The sequence below is a fragment of the Diabrotica virgifera genome, chromosome 1, assembly GCF_917563875.1.
Source record: "Diabrotica virgifera virgifera chromosome 1, PGI_DIABVI_V3a".
In the NCBI taxonomy this organism is placed as follows: domain Eukaryota; kingdom Metazoa; phylum Arthropoda; class Insecta; order Coleoptera; family Chrysomelidae; genus Diabrotica; species Diabrotica virgifera.
Genome location: NC_065443.1, coordinates 9,369,994 through 9,389,993, shown reverse-complemented (window position 1 = coordinate 9,389,993; position 20,000 = coordinate 9,369,994). Strand labels below are relative to the sequence as shown.

Here is a 20,000-nt window from a genome sequence, read left to right as displayed (position 1 = left end):
CACTTTCGCAGTGCTTTTTGATGTCGTTGTTACCGCTTTTTGATACTTTTAATGGTTTACTGCAGTATTGTTCCATAAAATGTGTCAAAAATCACGTAAGTTGTCAAATGTCATGTTGAGTATGATCGAAGCGAAGATCGGTGGGATATGCGCATTTTATCAATGAAATTCGATATTTTTAAGACATTCCAGAAGCCGCTACAGATAAAATGTTTTAACAACCCATTTTTCATTCAGAATTAGTCGACGGATATTAGTACAGTTAAAATAATTAAGAATATAACTGGACGATAATGATTTAATGAGTGAAATTTAAAGTTTTTTCTACTTTAATGACAAAAAAAGCAAGCTCGTTAGCAGAACCCAATTAAAAATTATCGCACATCATATTTGAAACATTATTTGGTTGAAAAATCTCATTTTTGTTGGCAAAAAAAACCTATATTAATTTATCTGGACTAAATTACAGTTGTTTATCTTAAAAAGGCTATGTTACTATCAACATTCACACAGTGTTGCCAAACTGAATTTTGTTATTTTGAGTGTAAATTTTCCCAGAGATGTCCGAGGGTAGATACATTATTTACTTTACAGGAACAATAAAGAAATCGTTTGAGGAATCCTCCGTTGATCACTGGACATAAAAAACTGGATAATATGAAGAAATAAACGAAGTATATATGAATCATGTAGTTTATTTTTCTATAATTAATTTATAAATCAATTTTGTACATTTGCCAAAAGTAACTACCTTACACGATAAAAAATGGCGGCTACGCGCATGCCTGAGATTTCAAAAATTTGTAAATCTGGAAGCTTCGCAGTTTTCGTAGCGATATTTGGGCGTCATGATTTTGCCGGCAGTACAATATTGGCAGTGAAGTTTTCAGATTCAATAGAATCAAAATCATTATTGAACTTTCACATTCGCTCGAGTTTTGGATGGTCAAAACTTCTATATCTCATCTATTTAAACGACTCGTACATCTGTATCATATGTCACTAAAGTATAATATAGAGTGGATTCGATTAACATATTCACAGTGCACAGCAACTACTACTTTATACAAATAAAGAGAAAGGTACTCTGCTTCGAATATTTTACCAATTGAAACTTAGTACTGCAGTAGAATAGACAGAATGTCATTGTATTGTCGAATTACAGAAATAATTTTGTGTATTTAACCTCAAATTTAAATTATAATTATTCGAAACGAGATTTTTGTCACTTTTGGTGGCAAAGTTTTCGATTATTGCTTGACCTTACACTCTAAGGACACTTTGAGAATCTTTTTCTACGTTGTATCACAATATTTCGACAATAACAATCAACATTTTGTCCACATCTACTTATTTTTACTAAAATATTTATTAAATGACGTTTGTAAAGTTAGAAAGAGTAGAAGTGGTAAATAATATAAAAATGAAAAATTCTTGTCAAAAAAATGCCCTCAAGTGCTTTTAATGTGACTTTTGACATATCTCATGTCAAATATAAAACGTCATTGTCAAATGTCTAACATATCTATAGTGACACGCTTCATTTATTATTTTTTAATTGCTAATTTTAAATATTAACTTTTCTCAAAACGAAAGAATACGTCTAATGTTTTTCATGTGTTTTCGTTCCTAAAATACAAAACCAGATTGTATAAAATTAAGGGTTTTTTTAGGGAAACACAAATTGCCAGATTGGCCGCGCTCTTTATGTCAACCTCTTAAAAACTACAGAAAGGTTCTCAGCTTTTAAAACGACAGATTTAATAATTTATCGCCTTTTCTGGCCACATGGTAGAACCGCATACATGATGACATAATAGTGTTGTGGTCTCGGTCAGTATGGACACAGCGGGCACGCAGCGCAGTCACACCCTCGCTAAAATAACAAACCCTTATGAGATATAAACGAAGCACGCTTGTTTACCCAAAATAAATAAATATATTACTGTTCGTTGTTTTACACTTACTCTAATTTTATAATTGTTTCCGTAAACCACCAACGGAACATATCTAACTTTCAACAACAAAATTAGCCAGAATTGAACAATGATAATAATATACACAAGATAAGAAAAGGTATATAAGAAAAACAAGAAGATAGACGAAGTACAGACAAAATTCCTCTAACCCTTTGAGCTTTCGACAGTTTCCAACCATTGATTATTTTATTCTTCACCCCTTCTCCTCACTGCAAAAATTGGATATGAAAATAATATAACAGACTGAATAGCCTCAGAACAGTAGAAATATCCAATGACAAGTGACAATTAACAAGTGATAGACGACAGTCACTGAACCAATTACATCCAACAACTATCTAATGATGAAAGAGAAGAACTGTCATTAGAAATCCCAGAGAATGCCATATCACCAATATTAGGAGAAGTCATCTACATCATCAAAAACACAAATGAGGGCAAAGCGACTGGACCAGATGATGTGCCCATCGAATTATTAAAACTCATTGATGAAGATGTTATTGATATAATGGAACCTGCTCACAGAACAATCGCTTTCATGAGTCACATACTAAAAATATTTTGAAAATAATACACAGCAGAATTGTTAAAACTCTTGAATATGAAGTTACTGACATACAATTTGAATTTAGAAATGGTATGGGCACAAGAGCTGCTTTGTTAGGCTTGAGTGTGCTGGCCAAGAGATGCATGGACGTGAATCACGACATGCACTTGTTTTGTAGACTTCGAAAAGGCATTTAATAAGGTTTAACATAAAAAGCTTGTAGATTTCAGAAAAAACAAAAATATTGACGGTCATGATATGAAAATTATATCAAATCTATATTGGAATCGAAATGCAAAAGTAATAGTTAACCCTTTGAATGCTGCGGACGTCATTTGACGTCTTTGATTTGCCGTGCCTACAGTGCTATGGACGTCATTTAGTTATTTTGATTTGCCGTGAAGTGCTGTGGCCGACAATTGCAGTTTCCTGCGCACGTGTTCATTTGTGGGTAATTCAAGGCGGGGCTAGCGCTTGCTGAGTAGTGGGCGGTCTCTTTACGTCTGCGTTTAGATGTTGTTATTCACTCATTGCCGATGCTTGTCCCAACACGAAAACATTGCGATTTCTATCAGTTTTACTTTAGTATTGCATCATTTTTACATCAGTATCGTCCTATTAGTTTTTATAAATAATGGACGAGCAGCAACCGGGGCCTTCAAAAGCGTTACCAAGACCTAAGAAGGGGCAGTTTTATACTGAAAAAGAGTTACTTGAAATTCTTACTCGAAGCGACAGTGAAGACGAATACATAGAAAATACGCAAAATGCTTTAGATTCCGATGAAGAAATGGACGTTGCTCAAGAGCCCGAAGACCAAACATCGAATAATACCTACGATTTTCTCTGGAAAAAAAAAGACCTTCTACCAAAAACATTTGCATTTGACTCGTCAGAGGTTGGTTGCACAATTGATGGGCTGACTGCTGAAAATAAACCTTTGGATTTTTGTAAAGTATTTTTTACGGACAATATAGTAAATCATATAGTTACGGAAACAAACAAATTTTATATTTACGTTTGTGAACATGTGGAAGTATCCGCTAAGTCACGTTTGAAGAAATGGAAAGATACAGATTTCAATGAGATGTGGTTATTTTTTGGGATTACATATCTGATGCCTCGTGTAAAAAAATTGCGCCTCAGTGAATACTGGTCAACAAACACACTATTATCTACTCCAGCATTTTCTGAGCTTATGTCGCGTGACAGGTTTTTTCTGATTTTGCGAATGTTGCATTTCTCGGACAACAATCTGCCAAAAAACGGCGACAGTTTGGTCAAGATTAGAGCAGTAATAGACCACGTACGTGATGCTTTCCGAAACGCTGTCAAGCCGCATAAAGAATTGTGCATAGATGAAAGCCTTTTGCTTTTCAAAGGCCGACTCTTTTTCAAACAGTACATACCCTCGAAGAGACATCGATTTGGTGTAAAGTTTTTTGTTTTATGCGACGCAGTGACTGGGTACATTCTCGATTTTGTTGTCTATACTGGAGCAACAACTGACTTACAAACGAATAATTGTAATTTGGGTAAATCTGGCGATGTGGTGCTAACGCTTTTGGCACGCTATTTGGATAAAGGTCATACTTTGTATTGTGACAATTGGTATACAAGCCCCAGTCTGTTTGTATGGCTGTATAATAGAGCTACAAATGCGTGTGGAACTGTGCGGAAAAATAGAAAATATATGCCGCAAATGGCAGAAAAGCTTCAGAGAGGAGAATGGAGTTTCCGAAGTGATGACAAATTGTTGTCGCTAAAATATTGTGATAAACGAGAAGTATACATGCTTACGAGCTTACATAACAACACCGGTATGGAAACTGGTAAAAAAGATCGCCTCACTGGGAGGACAATTGTAAAACCCCAGTGTATTGTTGCATACAATAAGTTTATGGGTGCAGTAGACAAGACGGACATGCTACTGAGTTCAGTAGAGTGCGTCCGAAAAACTGCGAAATGGTACAAAAAAGTTTTCCTTCACCTTATGGATATGGTTCTGCTCAATGCAAACGTTTTGAATAATATAGTAGCAAAAACTAAAACTTCGTTGGCAGAATTTCAACTGACACTCATCCAACAGATAGTGGAAGAAAATCACAAGGGGAAAATGCGCACGTCAGCAGGTCGAAGATCAGTCGACGACAATCCATTGCGGCTTACTTGTAGGCATTTTCCGTCGCATGTACCTCCCACAACAAGTAGGAAAGTTGGACTAAGAAAATGTGTTGTGTGTGCCAAAAACAAAAAAAGAAAAGAAACAAGTTTTATGTGCCGTGAGTGCAATGTGCCTTTATGTGTTGTGAATTGTTTTGAAAGATTTCACACCATCAAACATTTTTAGAAAGTAAGTTCTACATAACAAATGACTATTTGGTTTTATTTTTTGTTTTGGATAATTTTGTTTTTCTTTTGTTATGGATAATTTTGTTGTTTTTTTGTTATGGATAATTTTTTTGTTTTTATTTGTTTTGTTAACATTTGTTTACATTGAATTTGAATGCAAAAATATGTGCAATAATTTTTTAATTTGTTTTATCTATCTTTCTATCCTAAGTTTTTCTAAACAATAGCGTTTTTGTATTTTTTTGTAAAATTTATTTTGTTTCAAAAAAAAATAAAAAAAATTATAAATAATTACCCAATTATTTTGTTTATATAAAACAACGTTATAAAGAATCATTTAGTCGCATTATTTAGCGCGAAAGCGGCCGACCGTTTTGACGTCAGAAATAGCCGCACTGGGGCATGAGTATCGCCGGAGAGAGAGCCGCATCGAAAGGGTTAAAAACCAGAACAGCAGATGTCAAAATACTTACACTCCTCTTCGGTCTCTGTAATGAAGCGGTATTTAAATAGACGCTCTCAGATTCAACAGAAAGTATATCTATCATTGGAGAAGTTTTACATATAACAATGATTTACAGAATATAATGCAACGTCTTAATGACGATTGCTGTTGTACAGGATTTAGAGTAGCATCCAAAAAATTTAGAACAACTGATATCGATTTAATTTTTAAAGGTCTTACACAAACATTACTGTTTATAGTAGAATAACTAGGTGACATTGATGTCACAATGTAGGGCACTCGTTTCGAGAACGCCCTAGTCAGCTATTTTGATATTATTAATATTTCACGGTCGATTCGGTGTCGGCAATCATAATAAAAACAATTACAAGTTTATTTATAGATACGGAGAAAGTATTGCAGATCACTCTTTATTCTTTATTCATTATTTACACATCGAGTAGTTAGAGTATAGACTTTGCCCACCAACTCGTTACTGGTATAGTTAGTATTGATAAATAAATATATATCTGGTAATAGTGTTCGACTTAATCAACCCCATCATAGGGGGTAACTACCCCAACCACCATACTGTCATGAATACGCACTGAGGATGAATTTGAAGAAAACTAAATGTATGATCATGACTAAAACAGATGCAAACATCAAATTGATTATTGAAGATACTGTCATAGAGACAGTAGATACTTACAAAGACTTAGGAACATGGAAATAGAAGGTAAATAATGAAATAAATGAAGTAAATACATAATGAAATAGCGTGTTCATCATTCAATAAACTTAAAAAATGTCTTAATTGCATTTCTTTATTTTTATTAAAAGTCGGGATATAAGGTAGAACTACGGAACTACGCTTAAGCGCTACATATATGGGTCTCAAAATATAAGCATAGGGTAGGTGACAAATGACAGACGACAGTTATATTTGACAATTGACATATAAGACTTTATTTATTTTAGTTAGTAGTTTTTTGTGTTGATTTGTGTTCTTATGTATACAATTTGAAAAAAAAATCTGTACATTTCCCCTTCTCTTTACCATACGCTTACAATCTCAACTTAACTTATTTGACTCTCCAAACTAGTCTCGACTAAACGTGAACCAGACATCACAAGTTTAAACTTATCCAATATAACAGTGAAAGGTTAAAAAATGTCGCAATAAATAATAAAAAGAGGATGAAACAGGAATGTAACAAAAAATTAACTAACTAAAAAAATTCTTAAAAGCATATATATGTATATATGTATAATTATTTAAAAATATTATTTTGTATAAAGATTGCGAACACACAAAAAAATTACTACTAAAAAAGTTTACAAATACATACTGTGAAAGTTGTCAATGATGGTTTTGCTCTCTTAAAATCTACTACGACTTCTTCAAGATATTTCAAAGTGTAAAGTTTATTGTAACAGCTAATGAATATACAATGGTCCTTCATTGGTATATTTTTGTTTTATAAACTTTACTATCTTGAATCAAAAGTATTTTGTGGTGTTCAGTAGGAAATTTTCTTCGTGCAGGAGCCACATTTACGTTATGTTAGGTTAAGTACATCTCTGTTCGACAATATTATATGATTTCGTCTACATTTCTTGTATAAAATTTATTATATGTTACTGAAGACAAATATATAACAGGTATAGGATAGGTTTGTCATAAAAGTGGGAAAATCGCAATAAATTATAGAAAAGAAATTTACCCAACGTCGTATAACCTAACAGTGGCGACATCTGTCAGAAAATTTCTCTGATTACTCCTGTTGCTAACGTAAATTAAAAAGACAACTCACATTCATTGACAAGTCCCAAAAGTCTAATCTAGGTGGAAGGTTTAACCAACTACTCAACCAGATTGTTACATTAATGGCAGTGATATCAGGCTGGTTGTTAAATGGTCAAAACCACGAACAGTTTCTCTCAACTGAAATACCTTACGCTACTGTACATATACATAACCTAACTTTACATAGTGAAAGACTCACAAATTTACACATTCATGTACCATATTTTACAAATTACTCCTTTTTAGGAAATAATCAATCGAACCTTTGATCCTTTTTGCAATGGATACCGTGTACAAATCGAGAGGGGAACACAAAAATGGCAGCCGATGGAGCTGTTCGGAAATATTAGCCTCTTGGGGAACACAACTGGTAAATTATGTTTTTCCTAAAAAATAATACAAATTCCTGTGTTATCATAATTACTATTTGTAATAATTGCTATAAAATCCTTAAGGAACATGTAGAAGTGACACAAATCCATACATTTTGGAATATTTTGAGGTTATAATTCAGACTTTTGACACATTTGAAGCTTATGTTTATGTTTATGTATGGACTGTTTCTAATCTAAAAAAATTAATAAAAATACAATCTATATGTATGTAGATAAAAAGATTTGCCAGGTTTTAAAAGTACACTTCTCCAAGAAATTAACGCACCACCCGAAAAATTGGTCATTTTAATGTCTCGCATTTCCTAAACCTGTTGTCCGATTTAAGTGATTTTTATAACATGTTACAGCCTGATTCTTTAACAATATCGTTGTAATAATATTGTTGCTAGACAGGTAAATTGTCATTGTATACCGGGTGTACCAATCAAAATGCCAAAATGCAACTACAGCCTCATGTTTTCTTAACAGTCTGTTTTTTATTCATTGGCTTATGTTGGACAATAAAAAAGTTAGGTATTTTAACAACTAGTCTTGTTTTTCATCAATACAGGGTGTTTTTAAATAAGTATGGCTAACTTTTAGGGGTAATTCTGCATGAAAAAATAATGACAGTTTGCTTTATAAAAGTATGTCCGCATATGCTTCGTTTCTGAGATAGGGGGTGTTAAAAATTTTTCTTACAAAATGACGAATTATTTATTGCTCTAAAACCGGCTGAGATATGAAAATGTAATTTGATGGGTTTTAAGAGGTGGTTATTGTGCATTTTTTGACATACAATTAAGAATTTTATATTCACCATTGCCGTGCATATGGGTAATATGATAAGTCATATTACCCGTATGTGCGCCTATGGTGAATATAAAATTACTGATTGCAGGTCAAAAAATGCGCAATAGCCATCTCTTAAAACCTACCAAATTTCATTTGCATATATTAACCGGTTTTAGAACAATCAATAAAAATCGTCAGTTTGTAAGAAAAATTTCAACACCCCCTATCTCGGAAACGAAGCATTTGCGCACATACGTTTATAAAGAAAACTATAATTTTTTTTATGCAGAATTACTTCTTAAAGTTAGCCATACTCATTTAAAAACACACTGTACTGATGAAAAACAAGGCTAGTTGTTAAAGTACCTAACTTTTTTATTTATTTATTTTTAAGGTGGTGCGTTAATTTCTTGGTGAAGTGGACATGGTCTATACATAAATTTGGTGGTTTTAAAAAGTAATACAGAATATTACTGAACATTTAACTATGTAACAAATGTTTTTACTGATCCAAAAGATTTTATTTCAATTTTTTACTACATTTTTGAATTTCGAGTCAAGAAATATCATAGGAATTTGTAAATAATAAATATTTTGTAATTTTTTCGCCCTCATTACAACCGGAATGAGTTAAATTACTTAAAATTTCGAATATCGAACTAAAAAATCGTCTAAAAAAATCGTCCATGCCTTACCGATCGAAGCATGCTTACTAACTATATATTGCTAATATTTGTGCGCCTGACTTGCCAACCGCTAATTCCGCAATTAAAAATTAATAATATATCACAATAAATTAGTGTCTCTAATTTGTACACAGTAAAAAATCAGTACAATTATTGACCATTTAAACCTATATTTTTGCTGGTGATATCTTAGAATAATTACATCAACTTTCGAGTTGAATTATTTTGATCGTTCAATAAATTTTGTAATAAGAAAGTTTACTCAACATTTTGCTAATAATCAAAGAAATTAAAAAAAATAATAATATTAAGGTTGTTTTAAGCAGAAGTTTTGGTTCACCCAAAACAGAAAGCCAAAATGTGGTTAAAAGGTATGTGCAGAAACTGTTTTCACAAAAAACTGAATGAAACGTCCTTTAAGTGAGCTACAGCCCTTTAAAAATAATTGTATTTTTCAAAATGCTAGTTGTTTTTAAGTGAAAATGTTTGCATAATACTAATAATTCCAGAAATTTATCAAAAAATTAATGAAAGTGTCTTTTTAAAGACTGAATAAAAGTCAAACAGTTGTTGTGGGAGGTTTTTCACAAAGAAGAATGACTGAAATGTCTTCAAGTGAGCTACAGTTCTTTAACAGATGATGGTATTCTTCAGGATACTAGTTGTTTAACACATTCGCTGCCACTGACGCCAAAAGGCGTTTTGTGCTACTTGAGTCAGGTGCCACTGAACGCATTTGGCGTTCACAACATGTGGGATTCAATAGGGTTTTTTCGTATTGGCTCCGTACGAAAGTGACTGGATATAAGTGGCAACGAATGTATTAAGTGAGAATGTGTGTAGTTTGCTAATAATTCCAGACATTTGTCAAAAATTCGATAAAATTGTCGTATTTTTTTCAGAAGTTATGAATTGCTCAGCAAAAGAAACCAAAATGTGGTCGCAGGAGGTTTTTCACAAAGAAAAATGATTGGAATGTGTTCTAGGGAAGTTATATCTCCGGAACGGTTGTTCTCCAACTATACTTAATGTAGTAACTGAGGTTAAATTAGTCAAAGAAGTTGAACCATATAACTGACAGTATGCCATGATAATATCAAAAAGACTACAAAACAAGATGCTTACAACGAAATTTGAGAAGTTAAAAGGTGATATCTAATTGTTAGAAAATCATTGGGGGATCAGTGTATCATCTGCAAGCAGTTTAAATAAGGTAAAAAAGTAATGTTTCCCCTGGCCGACAGGTTGTGTCCTTACAAATAACAAAATATTCTCCAAAAGCTGTTTATTATGAAAATTGATAAGTTCATTCTACAAGACAAGCTTCTCATTGCAAGATTGGGATCAGTGTAGAACTAAAAGGGTGAAAATGAGTGATGTATACGAAAACTGAGGAGTTGGAGGCGAACTGCTCTACAAAACAGGCATCTAATTGTTACAGAGGTATTGAGGAGTATTAAAAGAGGTTAAATGGGGTAAAAAACCTCTGGATATAGTTGTCTTTGAGAGTATCAAAAAGTCCACAAAATGAGCAATTAATTTATGCTGAAGAATTGAATGGAAAACAGTTCTACAAAATTGTTGCGGAATCACACACCACATTGTGGAATCCGTTTATCACCTAGATGGAGGATTATGTTGATGAATATTCATAATATATAAATTACTAATTATGCCTGAAAATTATTGTTCAATTAGCTAGGACCTATAGACTTATTGAATAATAATATCGACGGTTGAAAGGTGAAAGGTTGTAACCCACAAATCAACTTTTTTCGGGAAGTATTTAAGTAATTTGATGATGAATTAACCTAATAATTTTTTTCATTCATTTATACATCAATTATTTATTGATCTACAAATTAATGGAAAATAATATTCACACATCCACAAATCAAAAAAGTTGTGGGTTACAACCTTTTACCTTTCAACAGTTGATATGTAGAATTTTGAAAAGATCTACAAATTTGATCTAAATGAATACACTACTTTTACAATGATCGTGTTTGACTAGAACTGATGATAGACCTTAGCACCTGTATCTAAATACACCATGAAACATTTTGGCATCAAATTCTCAGAAATTATACAAGGATCACAAAGGTTACCGACGAAGTAGTAATAACAATGAATTACTTGATATTACTACTTCTTTGGTAAAGTCAGGAAATAAAGTGAATTATTTAAAAATTGTCACTTTCTTTCCACCTCAAAAAACCATGCTGGTTGTAGTGTTTAGGTCTAACCTCTGAACACTACAACCAGCATAGTTAAAGTCAGGTGATGCTTTGTCATATGAACATTTTTAACAGCCCTTAAAGTACTTTTAGTACTAAATTAAAAGAACTTTTAGAAAAGTGATATTTTTGAAATAATTTGATGTTTTGTCTACATCAAACATATTAAACATCGATTAACACCATGTTGAGCTAAAAGTAAAACAATCTCATCTAAATTCTAATTCAATTTTTCTTATATACAACTTTTTTATTACAAATATATTTATTTCGTCAATTTGTCAATAATTCTTGGCATCAAAATATGACATCATTACTCTAATAACTATATTAAATACAAAGGCTCCAAAATATTAATTATTTTAAATAACAACAGTATATCACGTTTGCTTGGGAATCTGCTTACGACTACGCTTCTGTCTAGGTTGCACTTCTTCGTTTGAGGGGCTGAACAGCGAGGGACTGAGGGCGGTTTTCGAAGATGGCTGCAGGTGCGGTATCGACACTACCCTCGTCGGTTTGTACTCTTTCTCTGACACCCACTCATCTTCAATGCTGAAAATTAAATAAGTTAGTATTTTTCATAGTTACTAATACAAGACTTGAAAGGGCATAAGGTAACATGTGGAAGCAAAACACGGACTCTACATAGGCGGGAAATAAATAAAGTAAGTTATCAATCGAAGTAGTACAGAAAATGACAATGAATATCGTCTCCATACTACCAGATTGACAACAGGTGGAATACTTTCTTTGGTTACACCTCCTGAGATTTTCAAAATTTATAAATCATACAGGATACCGAGGAAATTAAGATGAGAGAACTTTAAATAATTCACAACTCATCTGCTCAGCGTGGTAAAAGTTCCAACAAGAAAGATTCCTTAATACTCGTACAAAAGAGTAAAGGAATTAAAAATGTATAAACATTTTCAATTTCTTTGCAGCATTTAACCAGAGTATTATATTATATTTAACCAGAGTATTGTGCAGCTGCTGCATTTTCGTGTTGCAAAGAAATTGAAAATGTTTATACATTTTTGGGAAATAAATAGGCTGGTGGTATTTGAAAGAAGGTTCTCAGAATGATATTTGGCCCTCAAAGAGGTGAAGTGACAGGCGAGTGGAGAAGGCGATGTAATACTGAATTGGTGACTGTGACCGTGTGGTACTGAAAAAATCGTCAGACATATAAAAGCTAATCGGATAAGATAGACAGGTCATGTGGTAAGATCAGAGGAGAAGACAGGGCGTTAAAGACAGTATTTCTTGAGAGCTCAGATGAAACGATGATGTTGAAGCAGATTTTTCTAGGATTGGTGTAAAACAACGGGAAATGGAAGCGTAGATTGTAGAAGATTATAGAAAGTTATAGTGGATACGGCGAAGAGTCGCCCTGCTTTGTAAAGCCAGTCAAGAAGAAGAAGTCAGGGCCAAAGACGATGCAATTTATTGTGCTACCGACGTGAAATAATTTCAAGCGATCGGTTGTACAACTAGTTCGGTATCAAATTGTTCATCATGGCACCAACTGTTTGGATAAAAAGATGAAAAACAAAAAAAAACTGGTATCAGAAACGCGTTTTGTCGATGACCATCAAAGTGGATGGCACCTCTGGGCGCTAACCACTGAAGTGTGAAATATTCTGGGGACATAAGTTCGACCTTCCGAATTTTAATTTGTGCAAGCCCCAGTTGTCTGAAGAGGCGAGGACGCTGAAATACTGGGTGTAACACTCCTATTGACACCTATTTAAACGCGGAAGGTTTGACTAATTTGTCTTCCAACGCCATATATATGGCTTTTAATTCATCAGAGCAATATCAAACCCAGAGGACAAAAAACGATTTTATTTAATAGCTTTTAAAATAGGAATTAAGTCTAAAGTAAGTTCAAAATGTCCACTTCCAACGGCAATGCAAATTTGGAACCCATATTCAAATGACTGGAGTTACATTTCTTAACATTTGTAAGTCAATCTTCAAAGCATCATCACAATAGTCGTCCACTGCTGAACATAGGCCTCCTCGAAAAACTTCCATTCAGATCTATCCTACGCTGGCTGCTCCAATCCAGTTGGTACAAATTCTCTTTATGTCGTCAGTCCCACCTTGTGGTCATTAAAACCTCTTATTCTATTTTTCATATCTTCTGGCATTGTTGGAGGCGTCTGGTATACAAGCTGTTTTATATAGCCCCACATGAAAAAATCAATTTTTGACAATTCTAGTGATCGCGGTAACCAAACAGTTGGTCTTTCTCTGCATATCAAACTTTTCTGCTCCTAAAAGAGATTGATTTCCCTAATACTGATTCATCCGATTTGTCTAATGCAAAGAGATCTGATACGCTCTAGATCTTAGTTTTTTGCACATTTAGGGCAATTGTGAGAAATCACATCCGGTTTGCCACAACCAAAACAAAAATTTCGTTCCTCATCACTATAGTGCTGTTAACGATGGCCTTTTCTCTTGCAGTTCAAAAAAACTACGTTCGAGGTTTTAACATGAGACGTGGACGATTTACTAGGACTATTTGTAAAGGTAACCTTCTTCGTATTCTTTGATGATACAATCTCCTTTTTGATACTGGTGGACAAAATATAATTTTCCAGTTTTCGCATATTTATTGAAAGTTCGTCTAAGATATCGACAAGGAAATCGATTAATCATTGGAATATACTTTGGAAGAATGTTTAAACAAAGACTCAATAAGAATGATAATCTAGAGGTCTAGAAGAGAGTAATGCGTATTTGTATTTCTGGATATATTTTGTGATAAAAGAGAAAATATTAGTTCAGGCTACGTAGTATGGTAGCCCCTTAAAACAATTAGCAAAGGTAGGGATAGACGTCAGGGGAAAGGTACGTATATGTGTGTGTCGTCTGTGTGCGATATAAAAAACAATATGAATAACTTACATGTCGGTGGGATGCCATCTAAGAAGAAATTTAACACATCCATCCGTTTCCACCCGTCTCGCCAAGATTTCGCTTTGCAGATGCACCGAATTGCCTGGTTCATTTATCTTCCCTAGGGTTCTCTTCTGCGTTAGATGAAGAAGCTTGAACTGAAGACCTTCCATTATTCCAGAGTCGATAAAGTCGAACATCCGTGCTGTATTTCAATGTATAGATTAGTAAAAGATTGAAACATATTACAAGCATAAAACATATTAGTAAAATACAGTAGAACCCCGCAAATCCGAACCCCGAAAATCCGAACCAACGGATGGAAAGTGGAAAAAAATAAAAAAAGTCAAGACAAAAATTTAAAAAACGTGTTTATTATACAGAGTAAAACCAGAACATTGAGCAATGTAGGATTAATAGGACTTTGAGATATAACATTTCTTAAAAATGAATACGTATATAGGTACTTTATTAGTAGTGCTTATAACAGTTAAACAGAAACATATTATGTCGTTTCTCTTGTAGTCAACTTGAGTCCAAAAATATTTGTCGACACTCTTGCGAGAAAGTTTGTAACCCTGCGTCGGACTCCACCTGCGATTTGCAGTCGCGCGATTGTTTTTTCGCGAAAGTTGAACACATTTTTTCAAATACAAGTCAATCCATTTGCGACTAAATAATCGTTGATTGACTTGTATTTGAAACAATGTGTTCAATTTTCGCGACAAAACAATCGCGCGACTACAAAATCGAAAGTGGAGTCCAGCGCTGAGGCGCATTTTAAAGAAGTCGGTCACTTTCTGATGCATGCATTTGTGATGCATGGAGGTTTGGCGAACGGCTCCACGGGCAAGAAATTGACGCTAGCAGTAGCGGTAAAACTAACTTAAGGGTCCGCGGAACGGAATAGGAATAGCCGAACTGTACGGACTACAGGACTTGTGCGTAGTCGGTTCAGTTCGGCTATTCCTATTTCGTTCCGTGGAACCTTAAGTTCGTTTTACGGCTACTGCTAGCGTCAATTTCTCGCCCGTGGAGCCGTTCGCTTAGCGACTTAACGCAGCGATGTTGAACCATTTATTCATTACATCGACCGGTAACGCAGCACAGTTCTGCTCCACGTAACGTAGAGCCACATCCAGAGTTTTAGTGGCATCTGCGTGTGACAGGTAAACTTCTTCTTTGCTTTCTTCATCTTCATTAGAATTACCTTGAGGTTGAACCAAGTCTACGATCTCTTCGTCCGTAAATTCTTGGTGCCCATTGTCGTCAGCTTCAATACATTCTGTAATTGCACTTTTTTCTTCGTTTTCACATCCTGGAAATTATTGTATGACTTCTAGGAGGTCATCTTACAATGGAGCTTGGAAAAATGGAGAGTGAGATAGATGCAGCGGCTCAAAATCAATGACAACGAAAGCTTTGAATTAGACAAACTTTCTGATAATCCGAACTTTTCGAAATCCGAACGGATGGCCCCCAATTAGTTCGGATTTGCTGGGTTCTACTGTATTTAAAACAATTAGCAGGTCGATTGATAAAACAACGCATTGAAAACCAATAAGAGGAAATAGATCATAATTTTTTTTGACACTAATGACATTTATCAAATTTTGACACTAGTGACATTTCATAGGTTAATTAAGTTATATCGGCGATTTTTGTATTTTCTGTGTTATTCCTTTAATTTTTAGATTGTTAGTCTGCTTTTATATAAAAAGCAGTTGTTTTTTGAACTCTTTATAGGCTATTGATTATGTTCAAAATAAGAGAGCTAAGAGGAACTACAACGTTAATGGGATTTTATAATCTCATATAGTCAATGGACCTCTATATTTGAAAAAACCGCGGAGTGCTACCATTTAGATAGGTGCGTTTTTGAGAAAGGGGCGAATTAGTCCCTAGGCTCAGGGTGAATTAGGGTGAGTTCTATGCACGTTTGGTACAAACACGTCTACAGGAATATTATTCCAGATTAAATTTACTATCGAAATATCACATTTTAGAGTCAAAAATAGTTTTTTTTACAAAAATATATTCAAAAGAAAATCAAGAAAAAAACACCAAAGAAAGCAATTTTGTTTTTTGCCCCATAACTTTTGTCCTCATGGATATAGGTATAGGTATTGCTTCAGTAAAAAATAACTTCAGTTTTTTCTCTTTAAAATGACGTTTAGTAGAAGTTACTAGGATTTATATTTTCCGAAATAGGATTTTTCAAATTTCACCGCTCACAGCATTTTTAGGGCCATTTTCCCCATTATTTCGCAAACATTGTTCTGTAACTTTTTTCTACGCATTTCTAGGTATATGTAATGGTACATTTAGTAGAAATAGAAGTCAATTACCTTTAAAATGATCTATTGTATAAGGTTGTGCGACTATTTTTAAGCAAGTTATGCTTTTTCAAGTTTTTATACTTTTAATGATTTTTGATATTTTTTATGATTATTGTTTAAATTTCTTATTATGACCTTTTTCTTGTTCATTTAAATATATACATAGTGCAATAAAAAGAGATTATTTTCTTTACTTTAAAATGGTGTATTGCAAAAAGTCCTAGAACAATTTTTAAACAAGATATCCGTAGAATATCCAAGGGTATCCGTAATTTGAGAAAAATTTTAAAATTTTTAATTTTTTTCAATTGGAAGAATATAGTTGGATATTATTACATAATTTTTAATTCCAAATAACTTTTCTTAATAACACTTTTTGATATTGTGAAATATAGAGGTACTTCACTCTTGAGCGAAATTCATATTTTTTAACACACCTCGTACACTATTGATAAAATTTTATATCTGATGGTTGCATCTCAGGTTCTAGATTATGCAGAGCATTTTATAAAGAACAATTTTTTTCATAAAGTTAATAATAAAAAAGTTTCCATATGGTTCCAGCTTAGTGGGACCTGTGGCATGTGTATTGTGTATATGTCACATTTTGAGAACGCATATATCTTGTTTAAAAATAGTCCTAGAATTTTTTACAATACACCATTTTAAAGTAAAGAAAATAGGCTTTCTTTTTCATTGCACAATGTATATACCTAAATATATAATAAAAAAAGTTATAATGAGAAATTTAAAAATAATCGAAAAATATATCAAAAATTATTAAAAGTATACAATTTTCAAAAACCATATCTTGATTAAAAATAGTCATACATCCTTCTACATTAGACTATTTTAAAGGGAATTGACTTTTCTTCCTACTAAATGTACCATTGCATATACCTAAAGCTGCGTAGAAAAAAGTTACAGAACAATGTTTGCGAAGTTACAAGGAAAATAGGTCAAAATCGCTGTGAGTAGCGAAGTTTGAAAAATCATATTTTGGAAACTATAAATTATAGAGACTTCTACCAAACACCATTTTAAAGAGAAAGGATGGAAGTTATTTTTCTGTGAAGCAATACTTATACCTATATCCCCATGGGAAAAAGTTATGGGGTGAAAAACAAAATTGCTATCTTTCGTGTTGTTTTCTTGCTTTTCTTTTGAATATATTTTTGCAAAAAACAATATTTTTCACTTTGAAATATGATATTTCAATAGTAAATTTAACCTGTTTTAATTTTCATATAGACGTGTTTGTACCAAAAGTGCATAGAACTCACCCTAATTCGCCCTGTGCCTAGGGACTAATTCACCCCTTTCTCAAAAACGCACCCCTTTAAATGGTAGCACTCCACGGTTTTTTCATATTTAGAGGTCCATTGACTATATTAAACAATAAAACCCCGTTAACGTTGTAGTTCCTTTCTATAATACATAATCAATAGCCTATTAGCGACGTATTAATTTAATATATTTATGGATTACTGCTAATGACCGACTGGATCAACCAAAAAAGAAGATGTATTTGGTTATTATTCTAGTGACTTTCTTGGGTGTGAATCTGTCTTTTTAGTGTACTCCTCCTGGTTAAAAAATAAACATAGTTAAAAGCAGTACATTCAGTGCATGCCCCGCGCACTCTAATAAAAAAAATGTAATTGTATTTAGTTTCCTTCCAATTTGTGCGAGGCGCTGATTTTGGCATTGAGATTGGTGGAACATGACTTTTGACAAATCCTGCGCTGTCTGTGTTGTCCATAGGTTCAGTCATTATGGTCGGTTATTATTTTGTGTTTGTGTCACCATAAAAATATATTCAGTTGTGTTTTTTGATATTTTTGTTATTTTGTAATCAAGTACCTTTTTAAAGGTAAGTTTTTCTGATTGTAAGGTAGAGATTTTCTGATTGTAGGTACCTACTGTTTATCCAACAGTTTTAAAATACACATTTTATTTCGCGTTTTGTTGTTAGGTCTAATGGCTCCGGTCAGCTGTTGTGTGCAGACGGTGGAAAAATTCAACAGTAAACATATATTTAATCCAAATTAAATACTCATATTTCTATGTAAAATGTCACATTATTGTATAAATAAATAATTAAGAAACAAAAGTTGTTTGTGTTTTACTTTTATTGTCCACTTGAATAAAATATTAAATATTGGAAGTACCGTATGGAGGCTATGTACCTAGCATGGAGGCTAGATTATGGTATCCTTCCTATCCAATCAACAACAAGAACGTTTAAAATTTCACACGTATCATGTCGAAGCTACAGACCACTTATGTGGAGGCCAGATTTGTAGTATCCTTCCAATTAACCAGGTGCTGAAATAGCGCTGAAATACATGAGATATTTTTTGAAGAGTAAGATCGCATTCTACCCAATCACACAACACTTTTATCTATGATTCAGTGTTCTTTCGCTATTAGTATGACAGTAAGTTCATCCACTTGTTCTACTTTCAAGTGCTTTCAACATTATCGTACTATTTTTTAGTCACCAATACTCGTGTTTTTGTAATTTAGTTTATAAAGGATTTTGTAAGAACCTGCACCATTTTTTTAATACTGTGCTTGCGCTCATAATTTTCTTGAAAAAATAAAGTTTATTTCATTTGGAGCAGTATTTTATTCTACCGCATTGTGAAGAATCATTCCGTAGTTGATGTAAAAAAACAAATTCATATTGAAAACAAAGGAGAATAGGCAACGGTATGACATACCGCATGTCAGGGTCTACGTCCTGAAAAAACCACGCCAGTAGTTACAGGTTAAAAAAGATAGTATAAGTAAGATTAAATAAAATATTACCTGACCATGGTTGTCTTCTAAACCTTATCCGTTTCCCGTTCCTCTTGAATAGCTTGCAGGTGTTCTCTGGTGATTTCTTCAGGTTGTTATTCGGGCTACCGTCCGAATTGAAGTGGCTGTTGACATGCCTCTCCAACGTCAACTATAAAAATCAAACAATGCATTTAAAATCAATGGAATCATGGATGAACTATATAGAAATTTCTCGAATCAATACTACTACTTCTCGGTATTATTATAAAGATTACTACTATTCACTGAATAGTATTAGAGAATTGGTGACTAACAATGTGGATTCTGGCCTAGAAGATACACCATTGATCAAATATTTGCTATTAGACAAATGCTTGAAAATATTGGGAGTATAATCAAGACGTACCTAAGATCTTAATATATTTCAAATAGGCTTATGCTTTAATTAATCGTCTAAGAATATGAAATGCAATGGTTGAGCTGGATATACCTAAGAAACTATCTGGAGTAACGCAAATATGTGTTTAAGTAGCTCATTTGCACAAGTTAAAATAGAAGTGAAAACATCAAATACTTTCTGCGTAAATTCTGGACTGAGACAGGGAGATCCGTTGTCCCCATTATTGTTTAACGTCGCCATAGAATATGTCATGTGAAAATTTATCCAAAAATCAAACCGGCATAGCTGGTCAGAGAACAAAGATCATTCTCGTCTTTGACATTAGCACAGATGCAG

At 33.4% G+C, this 20,000-nt stretch overlaps 1 protein-coding gene across 2 annotated transcripts in view; it reads right to left on the bottom strand.

The window, feature by feature from the left end:
* Positions 1–679: 679 nt before the first annotated feature.
* Positions 680–20,000, bottom strand: part of LOC114328380 (zinc finger protein jing homolog) — a 548,292-nt gene continuing 528,971 nt past the window's right edge. For both annotated transcript variants that reach the window (XM_028277249.2, XM_028277319.2), the window contains exons 4-6: positions 19,292–19,433; positions 14,148–14,343; positions 680–11,780 (exon numbers count right to left, since the gene is read on the bottom strand). In XM_028277249.2, the coding sequence (XP_028133050.1) occupies positions 11,606–11,780; positions 14,148–14,343; positions 19,292–19,433 (513 nt within the window). In that variant the 3' untranslated portion in view covers positions 680–11,605. The remainder of the gene's footprint in view (positions 11,781–14,147; positions 14,344–19,291; positions 19,434–20,000) is intronic.